The sequence below is a fragment of the Gorilla gorilla genome, chromosome 1 (assembly GCF_029281585.2).
Source record: "Gorilla gorilla gorilla isolate KB3781 chromosome 1, NHGRI_mGorGor1-v2.1_pri, whole genome shotgun sequence".
NCBI lineage: Eukaryota > Metazoa > Chordata > Mammalia > Primates > Hominidae > Gorilla > Gorilla gorilla.
This window is the reverse complement of record NC_073224.2, coordinates 173,068,953-173,096,573: the sequence shown is the minus strand read 5'-3', so window position 1 is coordinate 173,096,573 and position 27,621 is coordinate 173,068,953. Positions and strand designations below refer to the sequence as shown.

General features: G+C 37.0%; 1 protein-coding gene across 1 annotated transcript in view; it reads right to left on the bottom strand.

The window, feature by feature from the left end:
* DNAI4 (dynein axonemal intermediate chain 4) overlaps nt 1–27,621 on the bottom strand; it is a 117,462-nt gene that overhangs the window by 85,737 nt on the left and 4,104 nt on the right. The window contains 2 exon segments of the mRNA XM_031011786.3: nt 15–199; nt 11,979–12,153. Coding sequence (XP_030867646.3) covers nt 15–199; nt 11,979–12,153 — 360 coding nt within the window.

Below are 27,621 nucleotides of genomic sequence, written 5' to 3'. Positions count from 1 at the left end.
ATAGTATACTCTACCTTGTAAACTGCCCTAATGTACTAGGATTTATTGTATTCTGATAAAGGCTATAGGAAGATATAAATTCTGATCCAAGTGATCCTTCTTGTGATGTCAAGAGTTTACTTGGTTTTGCTGTACCAGTAAGTGGATCTGGATGGTAAAGAGGTCGGGGAGTAACATCAGTTCCATTTATGTCAAATACCTGTTAAAAATAGTTATTTAAAATGAAATAACTAAAAAAGACAGGGCTTCTAAATGACAGCTGCTAGAAAATAGAAACAAATATGGTAGAAAAAAGATAAGTATAATGCTCCTATAATAGGATAAACATGAAAAATTGGATGCTTTAAAATGTCATGCTTAGAAAGTTTCTTAATTATGCAAAAACTTTCTTAAAATATTATTTTTGCTTTATCCATATGTAATTAATACATATTAACTTTAGGAAAATCAGAACAGTGGAAAGATAATTCATCCAGATTGTTAGTATTTTGGTGCATGCAAATTGTATGTACACGTTTTAAAGAAAACTCACTATTTTTCACTTAACATTTCATTAATAGGCATTTCCCAAGTTATTATATGCTTTTTGTTTACAGTTCTGCACCACAAAATGATTCAGTCAACAATGGACCACATATATGACAGTGGTACCATAACATTATAACAGAACTGAAAAGTTCCTATCACCTAGTGACATCACAGTCATCATAATGTCATAGCACAACACATTACTCACGAATTTGTGGTGATGCTCGTATAAACAAACCTACTGCACTGCCAGTCATATAAAAGTATAGCAATACTATTATGCACAGTACATAATATTTGATAATAATAATAAATTATGCTTCTGGTTTATGTGCTTATGAAACTACACTTTTTAATATTTTAGAGTGTACTCCTTTTATTTCTTAAAAAAATAGTTAACTGTAAAACAGCCTCAGGCAGGTCCTTTAGTGGGTACTCTAGAAGATGATATTGTTATAAGAGATGATAGCTCCATGCATATTACTGCCCCCAAAAAACCTTCCAGTGGGACAAAATGTGGAGGCAGAAAACAGAGATATTGATACAGTTGAACTCTTTTTATATATTTATTCCTATTTTGATTTCCGTTTGGAGGGGGAGAATTTCCTATTCAAGTCCTTTGCACAATTTTTATTGAGACTTTTTTATTATTGGTAATGTATGAGTCCTTTCAGTTGTATGAGCTGCAAATGTCTTCTTTCACTCTGTGGCTTTATTTTCTTTATGGTATATTTGATGAATATGAGTTATTTTTAACGTAGTCAATTGTATCATGTTTTCCATTATGGATTGTGCTTTAGACATCTCCTTAAAAAAAACATTCCCAGCCCTGAAGTCCTATATGTTGCTTTTCATATTTAAGTCTATAATATACCCAGAATTAATTTTATATATAGGATAAGAAAGCCAATATATTTTTGTTTTATAAGAACATCCAATTGTCTCAACAAGAGTTTTTGAAAATCCTGTCCTTTCCCCATTACTCTGCAGTTCACATTTATTATAAAATAAGTGTTTATATATGCTCAGGTCATTTGAAGACTCTCTAATTTGCTAATATTATATGTTTTATTAAGCCTGGTATCTAGGAAAGCAAGTGCTTCCACTGAGTTTTTATGCAAGTGTCTTGGCTATTTTTAGCCTTTAGCATTTACATATAAATTTTAGAATTATCTTGAAAAGTTTCTGGAAAAAATAACTTTAAAACTTGAGATTTTGATTAAAATTGCAAAGAATCTATAAATCAAAATTTAGGATAATCTTAAAATATTGACTTTTTCTCTGCACAAATATGTTTATATCTCCTTTTGTTTTGGTCCTCTTTAATGTCTTCCAATAAACTTTTATAGTTTTAAAAATATTGGTATATGCATCTTTTGTTATATTTTTCCACAAGTGCTTGATAAATGTTAGTGCTATTATAAATTGTATCATTTTAAAATGTCTAATTTTTGGATGGGCACAGTGGCTCAATGCCTGTAATCCCAGTGCTCTGGGAGGTCAAGGCAGAAGGACTGCTTGAGGCTAGGGGTTTGAGACCAGCCTGAACAACACAGCAGAATCTCGTCTTTACCAAAAGTTTGAGAAAATTAGCACACACCTGTAGCCCATGCCACATGGGAGGCTAAGGCAAGAGGACTGCTTAAGCCCAGGAGTTTGAGGATATAGTGAGCTATGATTGTGCCACTGCACTTTCAGTCTGCATGATCAGAGCAAGACTCATCTCTAAAAAAATTTTTTTCAAATAAAAAAATCTAATTTTTGAACTATTTGTTGCTAACAAATATTCAATCCACAAATATTCAACATCTTCTTTCTTCCTTTCCAATTCTTATACATTCCATTTCTTTTTCTTACCAATTTGAACTGATTTATGTTGAATAAAAGGGGGCTCTTTTTTGAAATGCTTCACCACTTGACATGATCACTACTGTAGGATTTTATAGATAGCCTAAATAAGATGTTTAAAGTTCCTTGTGATTCTCAGTTTCATAAGAATTTTTAAAATCATGAATATTAAATGTTATCAGATACTTTCTGTCTATATTGAAATGATCATATGGTTTTTTACCACATTAAGCTGTTAATGTGGTAAATTACACTAAGGGTTTTTAAATGTTAAACCAATCTTGATATCTTGGCACAGACCAAGCTTCCTTATGATGTATGTATTAAGCATTTGTTGTTGTTGTTGTTGTTACTGAACTTTATTGGATAATATTTTATTGAGGATTTCTCTATGTTTGCAAGTGAAATTGGCATATAATATTTGTTTCTCATACTGTATTCAGGTTTTAATATCAAGGTAATGCTAGCCTCATAAAATGAGTTTTGGAGTATACCCACTTTTAGTGTTCTGTTTTCATCTATGTATGTTTGACACATACCACAATTGAAGTCATCTGAATCTGGAATTATCTTTGAAGGAAGGTTTTTAAATCACTCATATAAATTTCTTTAATAGCTTCCAGTTTTCAATTTTTGTTTGTCTGCTTTGGTAAAGTGTAATTTTTTAAAAGCTTTTTTACATTTTACCTAAATTTTCAAAATTCAAAATTGAAATACAATAACATAATATGCATTAATTTGCTTTTTAAATTGCTTTTAACATGTACAATTCAATAGCTTTTAATATGTTCACATATATGTGCACCAAAATTAATTTTGGAACCTTTTTACACTTCAAGAAGAGACTCTGTATCCATTATGATCTCTGCTATGGCTTAAGTGTGTGCACCAAATTTCATGTGCTGGAAATGTGGTCCCAATGCAGCAGTGTTGAGAGCTCTGACTTTGGAAAGTGACTGTGTAATGAAAGCTTGTCCTCACAAATGGATTAATCCATTCATGAATTAATGGATAAATGGGTTATCAAGGGAGTGGTTTAGTTATTACAAGACAAGTCTGTTATAAAAGCCAGTTTCCCTATCTCTCATAAACTTCCCTCACCATGCGACACCCTGCACCACCTCAGCTCTCTGCAGAGTCCCCACTAGCAACAAGGCCCTAACCAGATGTGGTTCCTTGACCCTGGACATCCTAGCCTCCAGAACTATAATAATATTCTTTTGTTTATAAATTACCCAGTATCAGGTATTCATTTACAGAAACAGAAAACACACTAAAAAAATTAATACCAAGAAGTGGGACTAATAACAAACACCTGAAAATGTAGAAGTGGCTTGGAACTGAGTAGTGGATAGAGGCTGGAAGAACTTGGAGAAGCAGTCTAGAAAAAGGCTGCATTGCCATAAACAGCACTAAGGGTGATTCTGGTGAGGGCTCAGAAGAGCAGACTAGAGAAAGTCTGAATCTTTTTAATTGCTTAAGTGGTTGTGAACAGAATACTGGTAGAATTTGGAATAGTAAAGACTTCTGATAAGGTCTCAGATAGAAATGAGAAACTCTTATTAGAAACCGGAATAAAGGCTGTCTTTGTTATAAAGTAGTAAACAACTTGGCAGAATTTATGGAAGGCAAAATTTAAGAGTGACAAACTAGGATACCTGGCAAAATAAATATTAATATCTAAGCAAAGTGTTCAAGATGCTGCATGGTTGCTTTTGCTTGCTTACAGTGAGATTTGAGAACAAAGGGATGAGATTTACAAAAAACAATTTATAATCAAAAGGGAAGCAAAGCAGAAAGATTTGGAAAAGTCTCAGCCTGGCCATGTAAAGAATGAACCAAGGGTGTGGCCCAGAAACCATTTGCTAAGGAGTTTAGTACAGATAGAAGGGATCATAAAGACAGTGGAAGAAGACTCCAAAGGCATTTCAGAGATCTTCTAGGTGGCTCATCCCAACACAGGCCCAGAGATCTAGGAGGGCAGAATGGTTTCAGGGGACAGACCCTGGGTGCCCTTCAAGAGCTCACTACCCAGAACTACCTTGGGTCCCCAAATTTTGGCAAGGAGTCAGCCACCCCAGCTGTGGCACAAGTGACCCCCATTGGGGCTGTGCCCACTACTCCAGAAGATGTGAGTCATAAGCCTTGGCAGCATCCACATGGCATTAATTCTGCAGGCTTACAAAAAGCAAAAGCTGTGGACGAATTAAGATCCATCTTAATTCCAATGGATGTATCAGATGGCCTGGGAGTCTATGCAGAGATTTATCACAGGGGCAAAACCACTGCAGAAGGCCCCTAAAGGGTAATGCCTAGTGGAGACATGGGAGCAGGATTGCCACAGGACCCCAGAACTACAGAGCTATCAGCCTGCAAAGCCAGCCTGGGAGAGCTATACTGTAGACTGACCCCAGCAAAGTCACAGGGTCAGGGATGCCCAAGGCCTTGGGGACCCAATCCCTGCACCAGTGTGTCCAGAAGGCAGTACATGGAGTCAAAAGATATTATTCTCCAGCTTTAAGGTTTAATGTTTGCTCTGCTGAGTTCAGACTGTTTTGAGACCTATTATTTCTGGCCTATTCTCCCTTTTAGAATGGGAATGTATACCCCATGTCTGTCCAACAATTGTATCTTGGAAGTAAATAGTTCGTTTTGATTTCACAGGCTCACAGGTAAGACTCTGGGCTTTTGAGTTGATGTTGGAATGAGTTAAGGCGTTGGGGCTACTGGGATGGAATTAATGTGTTTTACATGTGAAAAGGATGTGAATTTGGGCGCCAAGGGCAGAAAGTTATAGTTTAAATGTGTGTCTAAAAGTTATGTTAGAAACTTGGTCCCTAATGCAATAGTGTTGAGAGGTGGGACTTTTGAGAGGTGACTGGGTCAAGAGGGCTCTGCCCTCATAAATAAAAGTAGGTTATCAAGGGGGTGGATTAGTTATCATGAGAGGGGTCTGTTATAAAAGTCAGTTTCTCTATCTCTTGTGAGCACTCCTCACCATGTAATAACCTGCTCTACTCCAGGACCCTGCAGAGAGTCCCCCACTAGCGAGGAGATCCTCACCAGATGTGCCCACTTGACCCTGGACTTCTCAGCCTCGAGAAATGTCAGAAGTACATTGCTTCATAAATTACCCAGTCTTGAGCATTCAGTTATATAATAACAACAGAAAACATATTAAGATAGTCCCCTAACATCTCCGCTCCCAGCCCTAGGCCACCACTAGTATCTTCATGTCTCTATAGACTTCCCTATTCAGGAGTTTGATAGTGAATGGAATCATATACTGTGCAGTATTTTGTGACTGGCTTGTCTCACTTAGCATATTTTCAAGATTCATGCATCAGTGCTTCATTCCTTTTTATGGTTGAATAATATTCTATTGTATGGCTATACAACATTTTCTTTACCCACTTTTCCATTGATGGACATTTGAGTTGTTTCCACCTTTTGTCTATTATGAATAATGCTACTAGAAACATTTGTGTATACCCTTGTGTGTGGAAATATATTTTATTTCTCTTGGGTATATACACCTAGGAGTAGGATTGCTGGTTCATATGGTAACACTGCTTAACCTCTTGAGGCACTTCCAAACTATTTTACAAAGTGGCTAATTTATATTCCCACAAGCAGTGTATGAGGGTTCTGCTTTCTTTACTTCTAACACTTGTTATGTGACTCTTTGATTCTAGCCATCTTAGTGGGTATAAAGTGAATATTTCATTGTGGGCTTGATTTCAATTTCTCTGATGACTAACAATGTCCACCATATTTTCATATGCTTTTTGATCATTTGTATATATTTTCTTGAGAAATGAGCATTCAGATTGTATGATGAATAATTATTTGTCTTTATTAATGAATTGTAAGAGTTCTTTATATATGATACAAGCTCTTATCAGATACATGTTTCACAAATATTTTCTATTTCTGTGGGTTATCTTTTCACTCTGTATATGCTTTTGATGCAAACATTTAAAAATTTTCATAAGGTCAAATTTGTCTACTTTTTCTTTTGTTACATATGCTTTCAGTGTCACATATAAGAATCCTATGCCAAATCCAAGGTCTTACCTCTTTTCTTCTAAGAGTGTTACAGTTTTAGCTCTTAAATCTGTCTTTAATAAATTTTGAATTAGTTTGAAAATATGAGGTAAGGGTCTAAGTTCATTCTTTTCCAGGTGGCAATCCAGTTATCCTGGCACAATTTGTTCAACAGAATATCCTTTCCCCATTGAGTGATCTCGGCAATCATAAAAAATCAGTTGACTTTAGGTAAATGGGTTTATTTCTGAACTCTCAATTGTATCCCATTGATCTACATGTCTATCTTTGGGCCAATAACACGTGATTTTGATTACTATTGCTTTGTAACTTTTGAAACAGCAAAGTGTGAATCGTCCTACTTTGCTCTTTTTCAGGATGATTTTGGCTCTTCTGGGTCCTCTGTGATTCCATATGAATTTTATTTTATTTTATTTTTATTTTTTTGAGACAGAGTTTTGCTCTTGTTGCCCAGGCTGGAGTGCAATGGTGCGATCTTGGCTTATGGCAACTTCTGCCTCCCAAGTTTAAGCGATTCTGCTGCCTCTGCCTCCCAAGTTCAAGCGATTCTTCTGCCTCTGCCTCCCAAGTAGCTGGGATTACAGGCATGCACCACCACACCTGGCTAACTTTGTATTTTTAGTAGAGATGGGGTTTTACCATGTTGTTCAGGGTGGTCTCGAACTCCTGGTCTCAGGTGATCCACCTGCCTTGGCCTCCCAAAGTGCTGGGATTACAGGTGTGAGCCACCGCGCCCGGCCCCATATGAATTTTAGAATCAGTTGTCAGTTTGTACAAAGAAGTCAGCTGGAATTCTGATAACAATTGTGTTAAGTTTACAGATCAGTTTGGGGAGTATAACGATCTTAACAATAGTAGGTCTTTTGATCATGACCATGGGATACTTTCCCATTGAATTAGATCTTATTTAATTTCTTTCAATAATGTTTTATAGTTTTCAGAGCATACATTTTGCACTTCTTTTATTACATTTATTCCTAAGTATTTTACTGTTTTTGATGCTATTGTGAAATAAATCATTCTTAATTTTCAAATGGTTCTATGCATGTGTCTAGAAATACAATTCATTTGCATATTGATCATGTATCCGGCAGCCTTACAAAACTCATTTGCAAGTCCTAATAGTTTTTTAGTGAATTCCTTAGGAGTCTGTATATATAACATCATGCCATCTGCAAATAAAGATGTTTTTACCTCTTACTTTCCAAACTGGATGCCTTTTATTTCTTTTTCTTGTCTAATTTACATGCCTAGAACCTCCATGATAATGTTGAATAGCAATGCAAGGACTTGTCTTGTTCCTGATCATAAGGAGATTAAGTGCGATTAAGTATAATGTTAGCTGTGGGGTTTTTGTAAATCCTTTGTCAAGTTGAGGAAATTCCCTTCTTTTCCTAGTTTGTTGCGTGTTTATATCATGAAAAGATGCTGGATTTTTTAAGATGCTTTTCCCTTCAATTTTGTTGATCTTTTTAAAGAACCAGCTTTTGTTTTCATTGATTTTCTCTATTGTTTTTCTATTCAATATTTCATTAATTTCCACCCAAATATTTTTTATTTCCTTCCTTCTGCTTATTTCATGTTATTTTGTGTTATTCACTCTTTTTTTTCAGTTTCTTCAGTTGGAAGGGTAAGTTATTTGAGATCTTTCTTCTTTCTAATACAAATGTATATCTACAAATTTCCCTCTATGCAGTGCTTTAGCTGTATCCCATAAGCTTTGGTATGTCGTGTCTTGATTATCTATCATCTCAGAATATTTTCTGATTTTCCTTCTAATTTCTTCTTTAGCTTACTGATTATTTACCTATCACCATCACAATAGTACATTATTTCTATTAGTGAATATTTTTATAATGTAGATTTTAATTTCATCAATGATTTTTCATTATATTTTAAGGTTGAATATTTCATTGTGTATATATACCACTTTTTGTGTATCCAGTCATTTGTGGATGAGGACTTTAGTTGCTTTCACCTTTTAGCTATTGTGCATAATGCTGATATGAAGATGGTTGTACAAATATCTGTTTGAAACTCTGCTTTGAAGTCTTTTGATATATACTCCTTCCTGAATCATATAGTATTTCTACTTTCAAGGTTTGGAGGAACCACGATACGGTTTTTCTTTCCTTTTTTGAGAAAGGATATAGCTCTGTCATTTAGGCTAGAGTGCAGTGGCACGATCATAGCTCACTGTAGCCTTGAAATTCTGAGCTCCAGTGATTCTCCTGAGCATCTAGGCATCTAGGATTACAGGCTTTTGCCACCACACCTGGCTAATTTATTTTTTCATTTTCTTATAGAGATGGGGTCTTGCTATGTTGTTCAGGCTGGTCTCAAACTCCTGACCTCGAGCAATCCTCCTGCCTCAGCCTCCCAAAGTGCTGAGCCTGGCATCAAGCAATCTTCCTGCCTCAGCTTCTCAAAGTGCTGAGATTACAGGTGTGAGCCACCATGCCTGGCCCTACAATACCATTTTTCATAGTGGCCACACCATTTCGCAATCCACTAACAGTATGCAAGGGTTTCAATTCCTCCATGTCTTATTTTGTTTTGTTTTTTTTTAATAGTAGCTGTCATAATGGGCATGAAGTGGTGTCTTACTGTGATTTTGATTTGCATTTCCCTAATGTTTAGTGATGTTGAGTATCTTTTCCTGTGTTTGTTGGTTATTTGTACATCTTCTTTGTAAAAATATCTAATCAAGTTATTTGCCCATTCTTTTAATTGGGCTGTTTCTTTGTTGTTAATTTGTAGTTATTTATATATTCTGGTTATTAGCATCTTATCAAATATATAATTTGCAAATATTTTGTACCATCCTGTGGGTTGTTTTTTCACTCTGTTAATGTCTTTTGATAGACAGAAATTTCTAATTTTAATGTAGTCCAATATATATATATATATTTTCTTTAGCTGCATATGCTTTTGTTGTCATATGCAAGAAATTGTTGGCAAATAATTTCTTTTCCCTATTTTCCTCTAGGAATTTTACAGAGTTAGCTCTTATTTGGGATCTTTGATCCATTCTGAATTTATTTTTGCTGATGGTATAAGGTAAGGATCCAACTTCATTCTTTTCCATGTGGATATCCAGTTGTCCCAACAAGATTTGTTGACAAAACTGTCTTTTCTCCATTGTGTAATCTTGGTTTCTTTGTCAAAACCATTTGACCATATATGTGAAATTTTATTTCTGGGCCCTTCCATTCCATTGGTCTATACCATATGTTTGTCTTTATTCCACTACCACCCTGTTTGGATTACTATAGATGTGTAATAAGTTTTAAAATCAGGCAGTATGAGACTTCCAACTTTGTTCTTCTTATTCAAGATTGTTTGGGCTATTTGCATCTCTTGATATTTCATATACATTTTAGGATAGGTTTTTCTACTTCTGAAAAAATATCACTGGGATTTTGGAGGGAATGTATTGAATCTGTAAGTCACTTTAGGTAGTATTGACATCCTAACACTATTACGCCTTCCAATCTATGAACAAGAAATGTCTTTCTGTTTACTGGTGTATTCTTTCCTTTCTTTCGTGTTTTGTAGTTTTCAGCATACAAATCTTTGGCCTCCTTTGTTATGTTTATCCCTAAGTATTTTATTATTTTTGATGCTATTGTAAATGCAATCTTTTTCTTAATTTCCTTTTTGGAAATTCATTGTTAGAAATGCAACTAATTTGTGTTGTTGATTTTCTATTCTGCAACTTTGCAGAATTTTTTAGTTGTGTGTGTGTGTATGTGTAATTTTTACAGTTTTCTGCATATAGATCACATCAGAGAGAACTTTACTTCTTCCTTTCCGATCTGGGTGCCTTTTATTTATTTTGAGACAGAGTCTCAGTCTGTTCCTCAAGCTGGAGTACAATGGCGCTCTCTCTGCTCACTGCAACCCTCTGCCTGCCGGGTTCAAGTGATTCTCCTGCCTCAGACTCCCAAGTAGCTGGGATTACAGGCACCTGCCACGATGGCTGGCTAGTTTTTTTGTATTTTTAGTAGAGACGGGGTTTCACCATTTGGCCAGGCTGGTCTCGAACTCCTGACCTCAAGTGATCCGCCTGCCTTGGCCTCCCAAAGAGCTGGGATTAAAGGCATAAGCCACCATGCCCAGCTGGATGCCTTTTATTTCTTTTCCTTGCTCAATTGCCCTGGCTAGGACTGCCACTACTATGTTGAAAAGAAGTGGTAAAAGCAGGCATCCTCCTTTTGTTCTTGGACCTTAGGAGAGATGCTTTCAGTCTTTCACCATTGGAGAAAATATACATATATAATAAATATTTTCACCATTGGAGAAAATAATTTTATATATATATAAATAAATGAAATATAGTTTGTGTGTGTATATATACATATGCATATATATTTCAATGCATGTGTTCATATATATGTGTATGTGTATATACACACATAAATAAGTGAAATACATATGTGCAAATATATAGTATTTGTTTAATAAAATGAGAGTTGTTTTAGTTTTCCGCCATTATATGTAAAGGTGCTATGAACATTCATGTAGTAGTGTTTATATAAACTTATACTTTCTTTTCTCTTGGTAAATACCTAGACATGGAATAGCTGGATGATATAGTAGGTATATTTTAACATTTAATAAGTTGACAAATAATTGTTTTCTATTTTCCATGTCTACCAGCCATGTGAGAGTTTTAGTTCCTCCACATACTTGTCAATACTTGATATGATCAGTCTTTTAATTTTAGCCATTCTAATAGGTACTTAGCAGTATTGTATGGTTTTTAATTAATACTGATCATCTTTTCATGTGCTCCCATGCTATCTGTTTATCTACTCTGGTGAAGTGTTAGCTCAAGTATTTTGCTAATTTTTAAAAATTGGGTTGTCTTAATATTGCTTTGAAGGTTGTTTATACATTTTAGTTATAAGTATTTTATCAAAATATGCTTTGTAAATAATTTTCCCCATTGTGTCACATTTCTTTGCATTCTGTTATCAATGTCTTTCAAAGAGTAAAAGTTTCAATTTTGATGAAGTCCAATTTATGAATTTTATCTTTTATGGACTCTGCTTTTAATGTCCCATGTAAACAAATGCTGAACCCATTCAAAATTATATATTATATGCTTTTCTTTATATATAATCATTTGATTAAAAGTTTAAAAGAGTCAATTCTTAATTATGAATATTCTAGTAAGGCAAAATAACTGACTTTATGACAAATAATTTTATTGTATTTTCAAGACTATATTGCTGACAACAGTGAAAGATAGTTGTAATGTATATAATTAATACCATAAGCAAATAGTTCTTAAGGTCATGAATAGACTTTTCTCATTCCACTCTAATATTCTTCTTATCAATAACTAGTTATAGGAGCCAAGTGTCAATATTATGTTGTATGGAATAATATGTGGTAAAAATTAACAAAATCAGTATTTCAAAATTACGAGTGATTATCTGAAAGCAGCATATTTTCTATCTTTAACATTTCAATTGAGTTTTTCATAGTGCCATTTTCAAATAAACTCAGAATTCTAAGAATATTACCTGTGTTGTCTTTATACTGGGATTTGTTTTTTCTACAGTTTTCAGTTCAGGTGGAATAAGCACGGTTTTGGACACAGCCATTCTGCTTTGATTTGCACCAGTATATCCTTTCACTGAAGTTGCTTTCATTGTAGCAAAAAAGCTAATAGACTTCTTTGGTTGTGTGGCATTGTTCCTATATAAGAAAAATAAAATATAATGCAAAGGATTCAAGATTGGAAAGAAAAATCAACCAACAATAAAAAAGTAGATTTCCTGTAAAAACATGTGAACAATCTAAACATATAACAAGAAATAATGATAACTATTTGAAATCTTATTATGTATAAACATAGTTCTAAAGAGTTGGCATATATTTAATCACTTTCTCCTCATAATTCCAAGAGGTTGCTATTAATATTATTTTATATAAAGCCACAGAGGCTTTAAGGGGAAACATTCCTACAATGGTTGAGATTTGAACCCAGGCAGTCAGATCCTAAGTCCATGCTGACTTCTCTGGGTCTTAGTTTCTTTGTCTGCAAAATGAGGATAATAATAGTACTTAACTCATAGGTTATTATGAGGATTAAATAAATTAATTTTTGTATTATGGTTAGTAAGTCCCTGGCACATAGTAAGCACACATGAGTGTATAGTGCAGTTACATAGGCAGATTTAAACATGATTAATAAAGCCTGAGAAAGAATAGCGTGTTCCTTCCTGAATTATATACTACTTTTTTTTTTTGAGACGGAGTCTCGCTCTGTCACCCTGGCTGGAGTGCAGTGGCGTGATCTCGGCTCACCGCAACCTCCGCCTCCTGGGTTCAAGCGATTCTTCTGCCTCAGCCTCCCAAGTAGCTGGGACTACAGGTGTGCACCACCATGCCTGGCTAATTTTTGCATTTTTAGTACAGAGGGGTTTCACCATGTTGGCCAGGCTGGTCTCAAACTCCTGGCCTCGTGATCGTCTCACCTCAGCCTCCCAAAGTGCTAGGATTACAGGGATGAGCCACCGTGTCCTTTTTAATAAGAAGAGAAGTTACAATCAAAATATTTATATCCATGAAAAAATATTTTTTCACTTTTGGATTTACCCTGTAAATTCCTTAAGACAAGGACTTACCTTATCATTTTATTCCTTCTAGTACTCTGTAATATGGATTTCTATAAAATGGGGATGATCCTCCCTGAGATTATAAAAATATGCTTCCAAAGAAAACATTTTAAATAATACATTTACTTTTTAAATCATAAAAAATCTGACAAGAATAAAATATTTTTAAATAACGATCAATCCAGTTTTCATATTTTATTTTTCTTCATAGCATTTATCGTTACTTGACATTTTGTTGTTGTCCACCCCTCTACAGAATGTAAGCATGTTTAGGGCAGGAACTTTGTCTTGTTCACTGCTGTATCCCTAGCACCCAGCACCGTGCCTAGTATACCATGGACACTTAATAAATATTTTTAAAATATATGAGTAAATGAATTCCATTTGTGCACTATTTCAAATTTACATTTAAGTATCCTACCCTATTCTCCTTCTATCTCTAAGGACTAAACCCCCAACATCTCTAAAAAAAAATAAACTATCATTCATATAAAAATTCCTTCAAACTATTTCACCACCTCCTTTAAATTCTTCTCCCACCTCCTACAAACTCACTTATCTCTTTTTTCCTTTCTCAGTAAAAGAGTTGCCATTCTTATCTAAGACTAACCTTTTATGTGAACTCTGAAACCTGTCACTGGTGTCTCAGGGACTCTTCTCCATCCATAATTCCAGGTCTCCTATCTTATTTTTTTCTCTTTTCCCTGTGAGCATAAAATTATGCCCCAATCATCTCCTCAACTTGAAAATCCTTCCTTTAACTATGTCTTCCTCTACCTATTACTATATCTCTCTTTCCTTTCAGTCCAACTTCTTAAAATGTTAGTCAGTAATACTGCCTACTACATGACTTCTCTTTTTGCTCTGTAACTACAATCTAGCTTTACTCTTTCTTCTTCAGCTGACCATTCCTTCTTAAAATTGACTTCTCAGATTCGTTTCTCTCCTACCACAGACTATTCTTCAACCTCCTTGAGACCTCTAATCACCTGACCTTTCCATTTCTACCAAATAATCAGAACATTTTAGATTTCTCTTTTCTCTATTAATCTTTAATCCACAATTTATCCATTGAGTCACTCTTTTGCCATTACCTTCAACTCTCTCATTCTCTTCCTCCTTAACATTTTGCCCTACTATCCTTACGAAATCCGGTCCTCCCATTCCCTTTTCCTTTGAGCTCCCCTTTTACAGATTACGTTTAGGCTCAAATCTTAGTTACCTGATTTCTCACTATATACACTATCCCTGAGTAAATTCCATGGTTTCAATGACCACAAGTACTCTACTTTCTTATGGCATTTAGCTTTCTTTTCTACCATCCTCTGAAGATTTCATATCCTAAGTCACTGGCTCTATCTCTAATAGCTACTTCTGGCATAATTCTTGAGCATTTCAATATCCATGAAGGTAATCCTTCAAATACGCTGACCTCTTAGCTCCTTGAAATCTTCTCACATAAATGATTTTACCTGCCTTGCTACTTCAGACACTTACTCCCATGGTCATACATGTGGCTTTTGTTTTTAGAAGGTCAATCAGAATTTCCTATTTTTCCAGCTTATATACCCTCTCAAACTCCAATCCTTCGACCCTATTATGACCTTCAGGCCCTTGATTCTACCATGCTTTATTCCTCTACCATCTTTCTCATGCCACCTCTTCCCTCTTGAGGTTATGGTTAGTTACTATAATTGATAGTTAATTATTATAATCATTCTTTACTTACATTCTTACCATACCTTTCCCTTCATTTCAGCATACTTGCTGGCAAAACCAAAATCATGGTTATTTCCAATTATCCTCTTACTTTGAGCCTATACCTGTATATTAACCATGTTTATAGTGTCTGTAAATTTGATACTGTAACATCTGACCTACATGCATGGGTCAAACACATGCCCTATTCTGGACAACCTGATGCTATGCCTAAGTTACCTTGTCTTGGCCTCTGGCCTCTCTTCTTGCCTCCCATCCTCTTTACTAAGAGGAGTCCTCCTCCAAGGCATGCACTTGTCAAATGCAAACTAAGCAATCCAGAATCCACACCATTATGGGGTTTTTACACTCTGTGCCACTATACCTGTCCTAATCACCCCATGGCCAAATCTCAGACCAAGAGGGGCAGCTCCTGTGCCCCAGAACCTACTGAGATTATTCAAAGTAGCTAATCTTAAAGTTGTCTATGCTGCTTCATTCATTACTTCTGGGTAGTCCCCTGTGGTGTGGTGGGCCCCCTCTTCCTTGGAACTGTGAATAATAAACTATTTTTTCAATGGCAATGACTTCCTATCTATTAGACTAACTATACCCTAAATTTTGCAATAATACACTATATTTAAACTCAACCTGTGCAGCTAAATGAAACTGGAAGAAAAATACCCAACTATGATGACAGGTCTCACTTTAAATTATGGGTCATTAACTTAATCAAGGTCCTTAATGTGCCAGCAATCTGTATTTTCTTGGTCCATTTTTTACTACACTCTTTAAGGCTATCTTATACCTTCTCTTTCTTCAAATATGAAAACCTCCTCTCACATTTTCACTCTCAGCCATCTGAATGAGAAAACTGAAGCAATCTGGTAACTTCTTCATACTCCCACTGTCACATCTATGCACTTGCCTATATCTGTGCCTATATTCTCTATTTTTTTCTTGTTACTCTGAATGAATTCTCTATTATTGCAGTTTAGGTCACTCCCTCTACATGCATACCAGATTCCATTTCTTTTCTGCCTATTCACGGACATTGCTCTAGCAGTTCTCTCTCTGCATCATAAGTTTTTCTCTCTCTATTGGATAATTACCTTCAGCATGTAAACAAGCTGTTATTTCTCCCATCTTAAACAAACAAGAAACTTCTCTTTACTTCACCTGTCTTTCCAGCTATCAGTCATTCATGTTTCCTTTAATTATAGCAAACCCTTGGGAAAAATCTCCTATTTATTGTTTCCACCTCTCTCTACACACACACACATACACACACACACACACACACACACACACACACACACACACACACACACAGTCTCTCTTGAATAGAGTCTGATCAGGTTTTTGCCCTTATCATTCCATCAAAAGGATTATTACCAAGGTCCAATCACCTCCACAATACTAACTCTAATAATGGTCATTTCAATGTTTTTATCTTTCTTATCTGCAGCATTTGACCCAGTTGTTTATTCTTTTCTCTTTTTCTTTTTTTTTTTTTTAACTTGGATCATAGGACACTCTCTTTGCTTGGTTTTCCTCCTCCCTTTTCTGTGGCAATCATCCTTGCACTTCTCTTTTCTATTTACATTCATAGTCTCGTTAACTCATCTAATGCCATGATTTAAAAGTAATCTATGTGAAAATTATTCCCAAATATATGTATATCTCTAACTAGACCTCTCCTCTGTATATCTGCTTGCCTACTTGACATCACTAACTGGAACTTAGCATGTCCAAAACTAAGTTCCTGACATTAACCTCCACCACCACCACCACCACCACCACCACATCACCCTCACCCCATCCAGCAAAGATGAAATCCACTCCTCTTGCACTCTTCCCTATTTTTGTTAAGGGCAACTTTACTCTTCCAGTTGCTTGGGTGAAAACAAATTTCAAAATACATCTGGAATCCATTCATTTGTCACCACTCTTGTTGCTACCATCCTGGTCCAAACACTATCCTATCTCTCTTGGATTATTGCAATAGCCTTTTGCTTCATCTTCCTACTTAACCTTGATCCCCTGAAGTTTATCCTCCACATAACAACCACAATGACCTCTTTAAAACACATGTAAGGGTTGGGCACAGTGACTTATGCCTGTAATCCCAGTACTTTGGAAGATTGAGGCAGGAGGATTGCTTGAGGTCTGGAGTTCAAGGTTACAGTGAGCTATGATTATGCCACTGTACTCCAGCCTGGGCAACAGAGCGAGACCCTGTCTCAAACAAATATAGAACAATAAGATAAAATAAAATAAAAATAAATAAATAAAATAAAATATGACTACTCGAAATCCTTCATTTACCATCCCATTCAGAATAAAAGCCTAAGTCCTTACTATGACTTAAAAAGTCTTACATGCATACAGCTAGGCCTCTGATTTCATCTTTCATGATCTCTTCCTTGTTTACTCTGCTTCAGCCATAGTGGCATCCTTTATATTCATGCTGGGAACATTTTCATATCAAAGACTTGAATTTATGTTTCCTTTGCCTGAAATGCTCTTTCTCATACAGGTACATACTTAGCATCCTCACTTTCTTTAGGTCTTTAATGAAAAACTACCCTCTCCCCACCTGCCCTAATCACTCCATGGCCAAATGCCAGAACAACAGGGGCAGCCCCTGTGCCTCAGGCCTTCCGTGGCTTCCCTTTCTAAAATGTCAAAATTCTCTCTCAAGTACTTCATATCTTCTTGCCTCATTTTTCTCCTTAGAACTTTTTACTATCTAACATAGTATATCTTTAACTTATTTATCTTGTGAATCAGTTATTGCTTCCCCTTGGAATCTAAGTTCCATGAGGGTAGGAACTTTAGGCTCTTTCATTCCCTGTTGTATCCCTAATGCTTACAACAGTACCCAAGTGTGGAAAAAACATAAACTGTTTTTGCTCTGCTCTCACACCACAACAATCAATACAGATTTCTGTGGCCAAATGTGTAGGGTTTCTCCCCACACACCAACTAAACAATCAGTTCTGCAGTGGATACCATCTGGGTGTCCTCCAATTCAATTCCAGCACTATCTACCTGAAGATAGTCTCAGATCCTACAGGCAGAGAGCTCAGTCCCATAAGACTACCTCTGACTTCGAATGACAGTTGAAAAAATAGGTTGTGGCCTGTTTCTGAATGACCTGCTATAAAATCAGGGTTCCCACAACCCTCTCCTTGGCTTCAGTTAATTTGCTAGAGTGGATCACAGAACTCAGAGAAACACTTACTTTTACTGGTTTATTGTAAAGTATATTACAATGGATACAGATTAAAAGATGCATACAGCAAGGGAAGAGCCAGTAGCTTACATGCTCTCTCTGGGCACACCACCTTTCGGAAACCTCCATGTGCCCAGCTATCCAGAAGCTCTCTGAACCCAGTCCTTTTGGTTTTTATGCAGGTTTTATTAAGTAGGCATGATTGATGAAACTGTTGGCTATTGGTGATCAACTTAACATTCAGCCTCTCTCCCCTCCCTGAAGGTTTGGTTGGTGGGGCTGAAGGTCCCAACCCTATAATCATGCTTTTGTCTTCCAGATGACTAACCCCCATCCTGAAGCTACCTAGAAGGTACTAGCCATGGTCAACTCATTAGCATACAAAAAGACAACACTCTGGAGATCCTAAGGACCATTTGATCAAAGACCAAATAAATATTTATTTTACAATATCACAGTACATAATACAGTGGCTGTTTAATACATTTATTGAAACAATGAATAATCTCCAAATCATTATATCCAACTCAAAATATTGCCTTACTCTTCATACTTGTGAAAGGAAAGTATCTTGGCCTCCAAAATTACTAAGCTAAGGAAGGAGTCAAGCTGAGAAATGCTCAGGATAAACCTGCCTTCCATTCTATTCAAAGTCATCCCTCTGCTCACTGAGATAGATGCATATTTTTTTCTTTTCTTTGAGACAGAGTCTCACTCTGTTGCCCAGGCTGGAGTGCAGTGGCTCAATCTTGGCTCACTGCAACCTCTGCCTCCAAGGTTCAAGTGATTCTCCTGCCTCAGTCTCCCAAGTAGCTAGGATTATAGGCGTGTATCACCACACCTGGCTAATTTTTGTATTTTCAGTGGAGACAGGTTTTTGCCACATTGGTCAGGCTGGTCTCAAACTCCTGACCTCAGGATCTGCCCGCCTTGGTCTCCCAAAGTGCTGGGATTACAGGCATAAGCCACCGTGCCCAGCTGATAGATGCATTTTCTGATTGCCTCCTTTGGAAAGGCTTATCAGAAACTCAAAAGAATGAAGCCGGGCACGGTGGCTCACACATGTAAACCCAGCACTTTGGGAACAGATTACTTGACGTCAGGAGTTTCAGACCAGCCTGGCCAACATGTGGAAACCTCATGTCTACAAAAAAAAAAAAAAAAAAAAATTAGCTGAGTGTGGTGGCACACACCTGTAATCCCAGCTACTCGGGAGGCTGAGGCAGGAGAATCGCTTGAATCTGGGAGGTAGTGGCTATAGTGAGCCAAGATCACACCACTGCACTCCAGCTTGGGGCGACAGAGTGCGACTGTGTCTCAAAAAAAAAAAAAAGAAACTCAAAAGACTGCAGCCATTTGTCTCTCACCTACCTGTGACCTGGAAGCCTTCTCTCTGCTTCAAGTTGTTCCACCTTTCTGGATGGAACCAATGTACTTCTTACATATACTGAATGATGTCTCATGCCTCCCGAAAATGTATAAAACCAAGCTGTGCTCCAACCATCTTCGGCACATGTTTCCAGGACTTCCTGAGGCTGAGTCACAGGCGCGCATGCTCAACCTTGGCCAGATAAACTTTCTAAATTAACTGAGACCTGTCTCAAATTTTTGGGGTTCACATTTTGGTAACCACGAAGGGATTCTGAGCGTGGATGCCCCTGACCTTTGACAAATTTCCTATCAGTGCTTGTTAACAGCATGAGCTAACTTTATGGCTCAAACCAATAGGGCCATTTGCTGAGGTCTGAGAGCACCCCCTTCAGAGAATCCCTGATCTCCCCAAATTTGCTAGAGATCTAAAGTTTATTTTGCTGTACAACTCCCTTTTTTTTGGAGTTTTACTTGCTTCCGACACAAGAATGGCAAGTTTTTCCTGCTTCCGTGACGATGGAAGGCAGGTAACTCCTTTATGGAGTTTGAGCTTTCTTCCAACAGGGAAAATGAGGGTTTTTTTGTTTGTTTGTTTTTTCTTTCCTGCTTCTAAGATGGTAGAAAGCAGTCTCCAGCCTGAGACCCATCCCTAGGTAAGTAACTGACTTGGGGTTTTCCTTGGCTCAAGTTAAGATTAACAACCAGCTGGTCTTAATTTCTCCTCACAATTAGAGCGCTCAGTGATGATATTGTTGCGGATTTTTGTTGTTGTTTGTTCTGGTTTGAAGTTGTTGTTTAAGGATCCTAATTCTAGTTCAAAGATGCATTCTACAAAGTCTTTATTGCTTTTTCTCCCAAATTTAATCTTAATTCGGTTTGTCTGTGTGCATTTGGATGAGGAACTGAACTGTTGTTTTCATATGTTAATGAGAGACTGAGTTTTCTCAGCTCCAAAGGAAAAGGGCATTTGCTCCTCCAAACTGAAAGGTGCCCCTGGGTACCCTGGGGTCTCGTGGGAGTATCTGGGCAACTGTGGCCCTGCAGGGAAATCCCCAACAAAAATTAATTTTAAAAATGGCTTGTCCAGGAAATATATATAAGGGCTGATGACCCAGCATTTTCAGCCCTCTCTGAGGTCACAGACCTCTGGAGAGAGAAACTGAGACACAGTAAGAAGGTGGAGGCTGGGCGCGGTGGCTCACGCCTGTAATTCCAGCACTTTGGGAGGCTGAGGCGCGCGAATCACGAGGTCAGGAGATCGAGACCATCCTGGCTAACATGGTGAAACCCCATCTCTACTAAAAATACAAAAAATTAGCCAGGCGTGGTGGCGGGCACCTGTAGTCCCAGCTACTCGGGAGTCTGAGGCAGGAGAACGGTGTGAACCCGGTGGGGGCGGAGGTTGCAGTGAGCCGAGATCGCGCCACTGCACTCCAGCCTGGGCAACAGAGCAAAACTCCGTCTCAAAAAAACAAACAAAAAAAAAGGTGGAAACGACTCAGTGGTGACACACAGTGGAGTCCTGTCCACAAACAGCACATATCAATCCACCACACAAAAACCCCAGGCCACAGCTCTGTTCCTCCTTTAGAAAAAAAATAACAATAAAAAAAAAAAAGTGGGAAATAAATAATCTAAGAGTGAGGTGAAAACAAGCAGAATGCATCTTCCTAGCACTCCATAGGTTTCACGGCACCTCTACTTGCCAAAGTTTACGTAAAATGGAAATAATATGGTATTTGTGCACATTTACAAGGTCAACCTGCAAACTATAGAGTTCCTAAGTCCTCTTTTTCTCTATTTTTTTTCCTTTTCTGCCTGCTCTAAATCTGCTGTTACTTTTCTGTTAAGATAAAAACCAGTTTTGATCCAACAAGTTCTTTTAGCAAGCCAGTGAATTTGTATTTATCTCGTGGCTAAAAGTTCTGAAGTAAAAGCTATAGAATCTGTGTGTATGTGCATTAAAAAGACTTTTATAATTTCTACAATTTTATGTTTAATGGCAATTAAATCCGTTTTCATTTCCTTCTAGCACATAAAACTTTTTCTCTCCGCATCTTATAATGTAAATTTTGCTATCTGACTTTCACCTGAGTTGTTTCCTTTAACATGCACATTTAAGGCTATTTAGCTGACAACTGCCCAGGGTTGTGAAACAGGTTATCAAGAATCAGAAAATCTAAGATAGGAAGAAACGAAAAAAAAAAAAGGTTTTTATGAACCTATAAAATGTACTTCTATTTGCATGCCTAATATGTCTATGTATTTATGTGTTGTGTACGCAATGTTTCACTACTAAAAATATATAAAAGAGCTCTAATTAATTGGCTTAAAAATAAAAGCACTTAAATCAGGTACTAAAAAGGAAAAGACTAGTCAAATGCTTTTTCGAGTTTATGTAACTTAAGTAAAATCTTTAATAAATAAGCTAGCTTTAAAATTACTGGTAAAGTAACATTAGAAATGTCCTAAGAATTGCCAGCATACATTTTGTTTGCATTTATTAATCAAGCAATTTCATACTTATCCCTGACAAATACTATAAGGTGTCAAAATTTGGCAAAGGGTTTATAAAACCATAAACCCAGCCCAAGACAGAATGACCTTTGCTCTGTAATCTTTAATAAATAAGACATTAATATTGGCTTAATGAAAATAGCTCATCTTGAATTATTTAGTAAGATTACCATAACTTCTAAACCTGTGGCTTTAGGCATTCTAGTCCACAGGCAATAAGGAGGTTTGTTTTGGGAAAGAACTGTTATCATCTTTGTTTCAAAGCTAAACTATAAACTAAGTACCTCCCAAAGTTCCTTTCGCCTGTGCTCAGGAATGAACAAGGACAGCTTGGAGGTTAGAAGATGGAGTCAGTTAGGTCATATCTTTTTCACTGTCTCAGTTATAATTTTGCAATGGCGGTTTCATAACTTTAAATCATGACTATTGCAGTTTTCATAGGTCATATAGGTAAACAATTAAAATAATTAGGTAAATGTAATGGAATAAATACTTGTAGACAAACTTGTCATAATTTAGAATCTAAGGTTATATTAAATTCAATAATTGATATTTCATTATTTTCCAAAAAGTTTATATTGTAGAAAAACCTTCTTGGTAAAAATAAAAAAGAGTGTATCATTTTAAAAAAACGGCGTACAAGTTTTGTCTAATTCAAAGTTTATTTAAAGGTTACATATAAAACAAGGTAAAAGGAACCAGGAAATAACAGGAATGTAAAGGAAGTTATAAAAATAAAGAGGTTTTTGTGTGGTAAGAAAGCTTAAAGAGAATAATTTTATATGAGAAAAAAAATCTTTGGTCAAGCACAGTGGCTCACGTCTGTAATCCAACACTTTGGGAGGCTGAGGTGGGCGGGTCACCTGAGGCCGGGAGTTTGAGACCAGTCTGGCCAACACGGCGAAGCCCCATCTCTACTGAAAATACAAAAATTAGCTAGGTGTGGTGGTGTGCACCTGTAATCCATCTACCTGGGAGACTGAGGAAGGAGAATTGCTTAAACCCAGGAGGTGGAGCCTGGGCAACAGAGCAAGACTCTGTCTGAAAAAAAAAAGAATCCCATATGGTAAATTTAGTCCTAAAATAAAATGACTGGTTTTTTAAGAAGGAGGGATGTTCAGGACAAACCAGAAAGTTCAAGCATATCATGAATAATCGGTGTAAATCACAATAAGTGGATTTATTTAAAAAAAAAAACTTTTATATGGTCAAGTTGTCATATTGTTTTGGTTTGCTTACGAATAAAAAAATTGAGATTAATTTTTTTTTAAATTAAGGTTATTACATCCATGTATCTTTCTGTATGTACTCCTAAAGTACTTGTGACATTAAGTTACAGGGTTTTGACTCCTGGGTCTAAAAGGACAAGTCCTGCTAAATCTTAACACTGACAGCAATTAAAGCCTTATCTCCAGGCCCCATAGAAGATGCTAATCAAAATAAACGGCATCCCTGAGACACAGGGCCAATAATTAAAGCCATTCAACTCTTCAAGTTCCCGTGACTGTTGTGAAAGAGGTTGGAATGTGGGATTTTAAGGGCTGATTTTAAGAGATAAAATAAGTTCAGTTTCTCTATAATCATTACTGTCAAAGGCACACTGATGCAAGACCAGTATATGGGCCCGTGTCAGATTAACAGGGTTTTCTTGAAGCATTAACCAACTCCTTAATAAAGGTTATAAAAGGCATTTGGAAGCTGTATTGCTTTATGTTATGGTCAAAATTAAAATTTTATAGTTTATAAAATTTTGAAAAATAAATTTAATTGGCTTCATGCTGTTTTAATTAGGGCTTGTTCGGAAAATTATGTCTCCTTTCTCAAAGAATGAAGATTTTTGCCTTTTCTTTTTTGAATTCCTTATCACTTTGGTTAAATGAATGACTTATTTTACAATGACCTATGATCCTATTTCATGGTATCAAGACTTTTAAACCTTTGATATTTTACAAACTTTCCAAAATCAATTTATAAATTGTCTTTTCCTGACCTAATTAATCCTTTAAGATATTAGGTCCCCTAAAGTCCAAAAATGACATAATTTGGCTTATTTGGTATAAAAATTAGACAGGAAGCATTGTCAAATATGAAATGATGTTTGGTTTTCTTTGGGCTATATTTGTATAAATGTTATTGGCATGTGTTCCAAAATGATGGGAAACTCCTATAATTCTGATTTAACTTAGTGTACGTTATCAGTAATTGTAATTGTTGTTAAATTATTGTGTGCCACAGAGGTAACACATTTGTCAATTGTGTCTTTGATTATGGCTGCCCTAAAATTTTTGTCATCCATGGACAATTGTTGTCTTGTTTTGGTCCTTTTTAGGTGGTTCTATAATCAACTATGGAACTCTAACAGGTGTTCTTAAATGCAAGTTTCTGATAACTTTGCAGATTGTGACATTAGAATAGAGGGGGAAAAAAACTTGCAGGATTCTCATGGAGAGCTGAAGTGTTCATGACTATCAAGCAGAACAGGAGTTAACTCCATAAACTGAACTGACAGGAGACTAAAGCAATCTTTTTAACTCTTGCTTTAAATGTTGCTTATCCTTTGTTTTTTAGTCTTCAAACTTTTCTTTTGAGCTATTGACAGCTTTTAAGAGTTTAGTATACTCGTATGAACAAAATTTTGAGCATATTTGTTTCTCACTACCTGATTTCTCCACAATTTGGAAATATTTGTGAGTATTCTTAACTTATGGTAATACAGTCATTTGCACAAGTGCAATAAGAATCTGTTTTAATTTGTAACAGGACACAAATTGGAGAAATTGGTTATTTTACCAAGGCTTTGACTGAAATGGTGTGCTTTCCTTTAAGGAATCAAACGTGACTTATGGAACCAATAAAGCCCTTGGAAAAACTGGCCTCATATTTTGTGTACATAGTCCCTGTACAGGGTTTCTGACCTGTGTTAAGTGAAGAATGTCACTTTCTGACAGGCTCAGAAGCCTCAGGTTTATCTTGGAACCTCAAGAGGAGAGGAAATTCACCCAACTCATAGGTATTTGATTGCATAAATCCATGGCTGGGCTTGGCTGTAAGTCTTATCTGAGATTTCTCCTATGAAAGTCCAAAAAAGCCAGTTTAAAAGCCTATGTAAAAATTTTCTTGTTGCACTGTATAGAAATAATTAGGCCAAGTATAATAAAGCAAACCAGTCGTACCATGATTTGTCTTTAGTAAAAATGGGAAACTGGAGAGAAAAATTATGTTTCAAAACTATAGAAGACCTGTTGTTAGATTCTAGTCTTTCCTAATGTTTTCTCAATGTTTATTATTTTCTACAGTTTGGACCAAATTCTAATTTTTCTTGGCCACGAGTCTTCAAAATAATGTTTTCAATTTTCTTCCTTCTTTTTTGCCCCATTTTCCTAAGTTGGAGTCACTGAAAACTAAGCTGTGCTTTCTTAAAGCCCTGTGAACTGAAGCCAGACAACTTAAACTTCAGAAGAAAATAAACAGCAACCTATTTACATACATAAGCCACTTTCATACCTACTTACTGATGTATGGACTTCAGAGTAATATAGCCTATATCAATTTTTCCAGGATTGTTCTTCTGTTGTTGTTTTTCTCCCTTCCTCCCCTGTTTCCTCTTCATAGGACATGAGACTTCACAATCTGCTAAAAATGAGCTTTGGGACCTAACCCATCTAGGAACAAACTGTCCTAGCCATGAGAGATCAGATAAAACCTGAGACCAGCGACTCATTTTCTTCTAAAATGTTTTCTCCAAAAGATTTTTTTAAAAAGAAATGGGGGAAATGTAAAAGGAAAATATTTTGGGCCCCAAAATTACTAAGCTAAGGGAGAATTCAAGCTGGGAATTGCTCAAGACAAACCTGCCTCCCATTCTATTCAATGTCATCCCTCCGCTCACTGATGCATATTCTGATTGCTTCCTTTGGAAAGGCTTATCAGAAACTCAAAAGAATGCAACCATTTGTCTCTCACCTACCTGTGACCTGGAAGCCCCCTCCCTGCTTCAAGTTGTCCCTGCCTTTCTGGATGGAACCAATGTACTTCTTACATATATTGATTGATGTCTCATGACTCCCTAAAATGTATAAAACCAAGACATTCCCTGACCACCTTAGGCACATGTTGCCAGTACTTACTGGGGCTGTATCACGGGTACACATCCTGAACCTTGGCACAATAAACTTTCTAAATTAACTGAGACCTGTCTCAAATTCTCAGGTTCACATACTCATGTGAATAATTGACTACTAGATAGCTCTAGTCTAACAGCCATCTCAAAGTGAATATATGGACAATAAAATAACATTAACTCATAAAACAGTTCTTCCTCTATTTAAGGAGAACAAACAACTACCTTGGAAATTGGAGACAAGTTGAAAACAGAGAATCACAACCTACTGGGAGCAGAAAATGCCACTGAAGCCAGCAACTTAAAAGACAACTAGCTAACTACTGAAGACTTGAGTGTAGACTAGCTTGAGAGAAAAAATATTCTGGGGATCCCATGGGGGGCCCCTACACTTTCATGAGCTTTACCTCCATGTGCCCACAAAGTTCTCAGGATAAAGATTAAAGAAAAATTTCCTCATGGTTCTAGCAGGTGGATAGGAAGTAATCTTTCTAAAATACACCTAGAATGTTATGTTCTCCTTAACAAACACCTGCCCTCAAGGACAACTACTTTACCAGAGCCTAACTAGAGTTTTATCAGGGCCTAACTGACATGGGGGAACGGAAATACCCAACTCTGGCCCCCAGTAGCCATCTTTTCGCCCCAAAGAAAAAATGTACTGAAAAGCACTTTTCAAGTCTCATCCCAGGGACAAGGGCCCATTAAAACACTAACAGCTAATCATAGGATTGTCCAACCCTTCCCCTCCCCCTACATCTTCCCACTGATAGGAATAGGAAGCAGGGAAATTCTGGGCAGAAGAAGGCAGGTTCCTGGCGAGGGCCCCACCCTCAAGCCTGGAATCATGGCCCAAAGTGAGAACATACATCTGTGTTTTCCTGCTTGAATGCTGCCTTTTCAAAACCACCCATGGCCCGCCCTGTCCCACTATCCTGCACCCATAAAAACCCCAGGCTCAGCCAGCAGAAAGAGAAGCAGCTGGACGTTGGAAGTCAGAGAGAAGTGGCTTGACTTCAGAGGGACAGCTTGATGGTGTAGCTTTGAAGAGGAATCTGGCTGGGGATAGCTGAACTTCAGGGGAAGATTACCTTCCTGTTCCGTCCCCTTTTCAGCTCCTCTTCCCACTGAGAACCACTTTCACGCAATAAAATCCCCTGCATTTACCAGCTTCAACTCTCATGCAACCTCATTCCTCCTGGACACTGGACAAGAACTCAGGTGCCACGAGTGTGGGTGCAAAAGGCTGTCATGCTGACCCTCCACTGAGCTGTTAACACTTACGCTGTCTGTAGATGGCAAAGCTAAAAGGGCACTATAACACCTCCTCTGGGGTTTTGGGCGTCGTGGGTACCCTCCCCTAGATACTGTTGGGGAGTGAGTATGCAGTTCGCTCTTGAAGGTGCCCAAAAGCACTCACCCTGGCTCCTGCACCCACTCACCTGTGCTCTACCTCCCTCGAGGGGTGGAGCAGCGAGTGAGTGGAGTTCACCCCTGCCAGCGCCTGTGCACTCCAGTTCCCACCTGTGAAGGAGTCACTATCCTGCTTTACCACCATATCTACAGGGCTCCTGTATAATAATTAGATTACAATGGAAAGA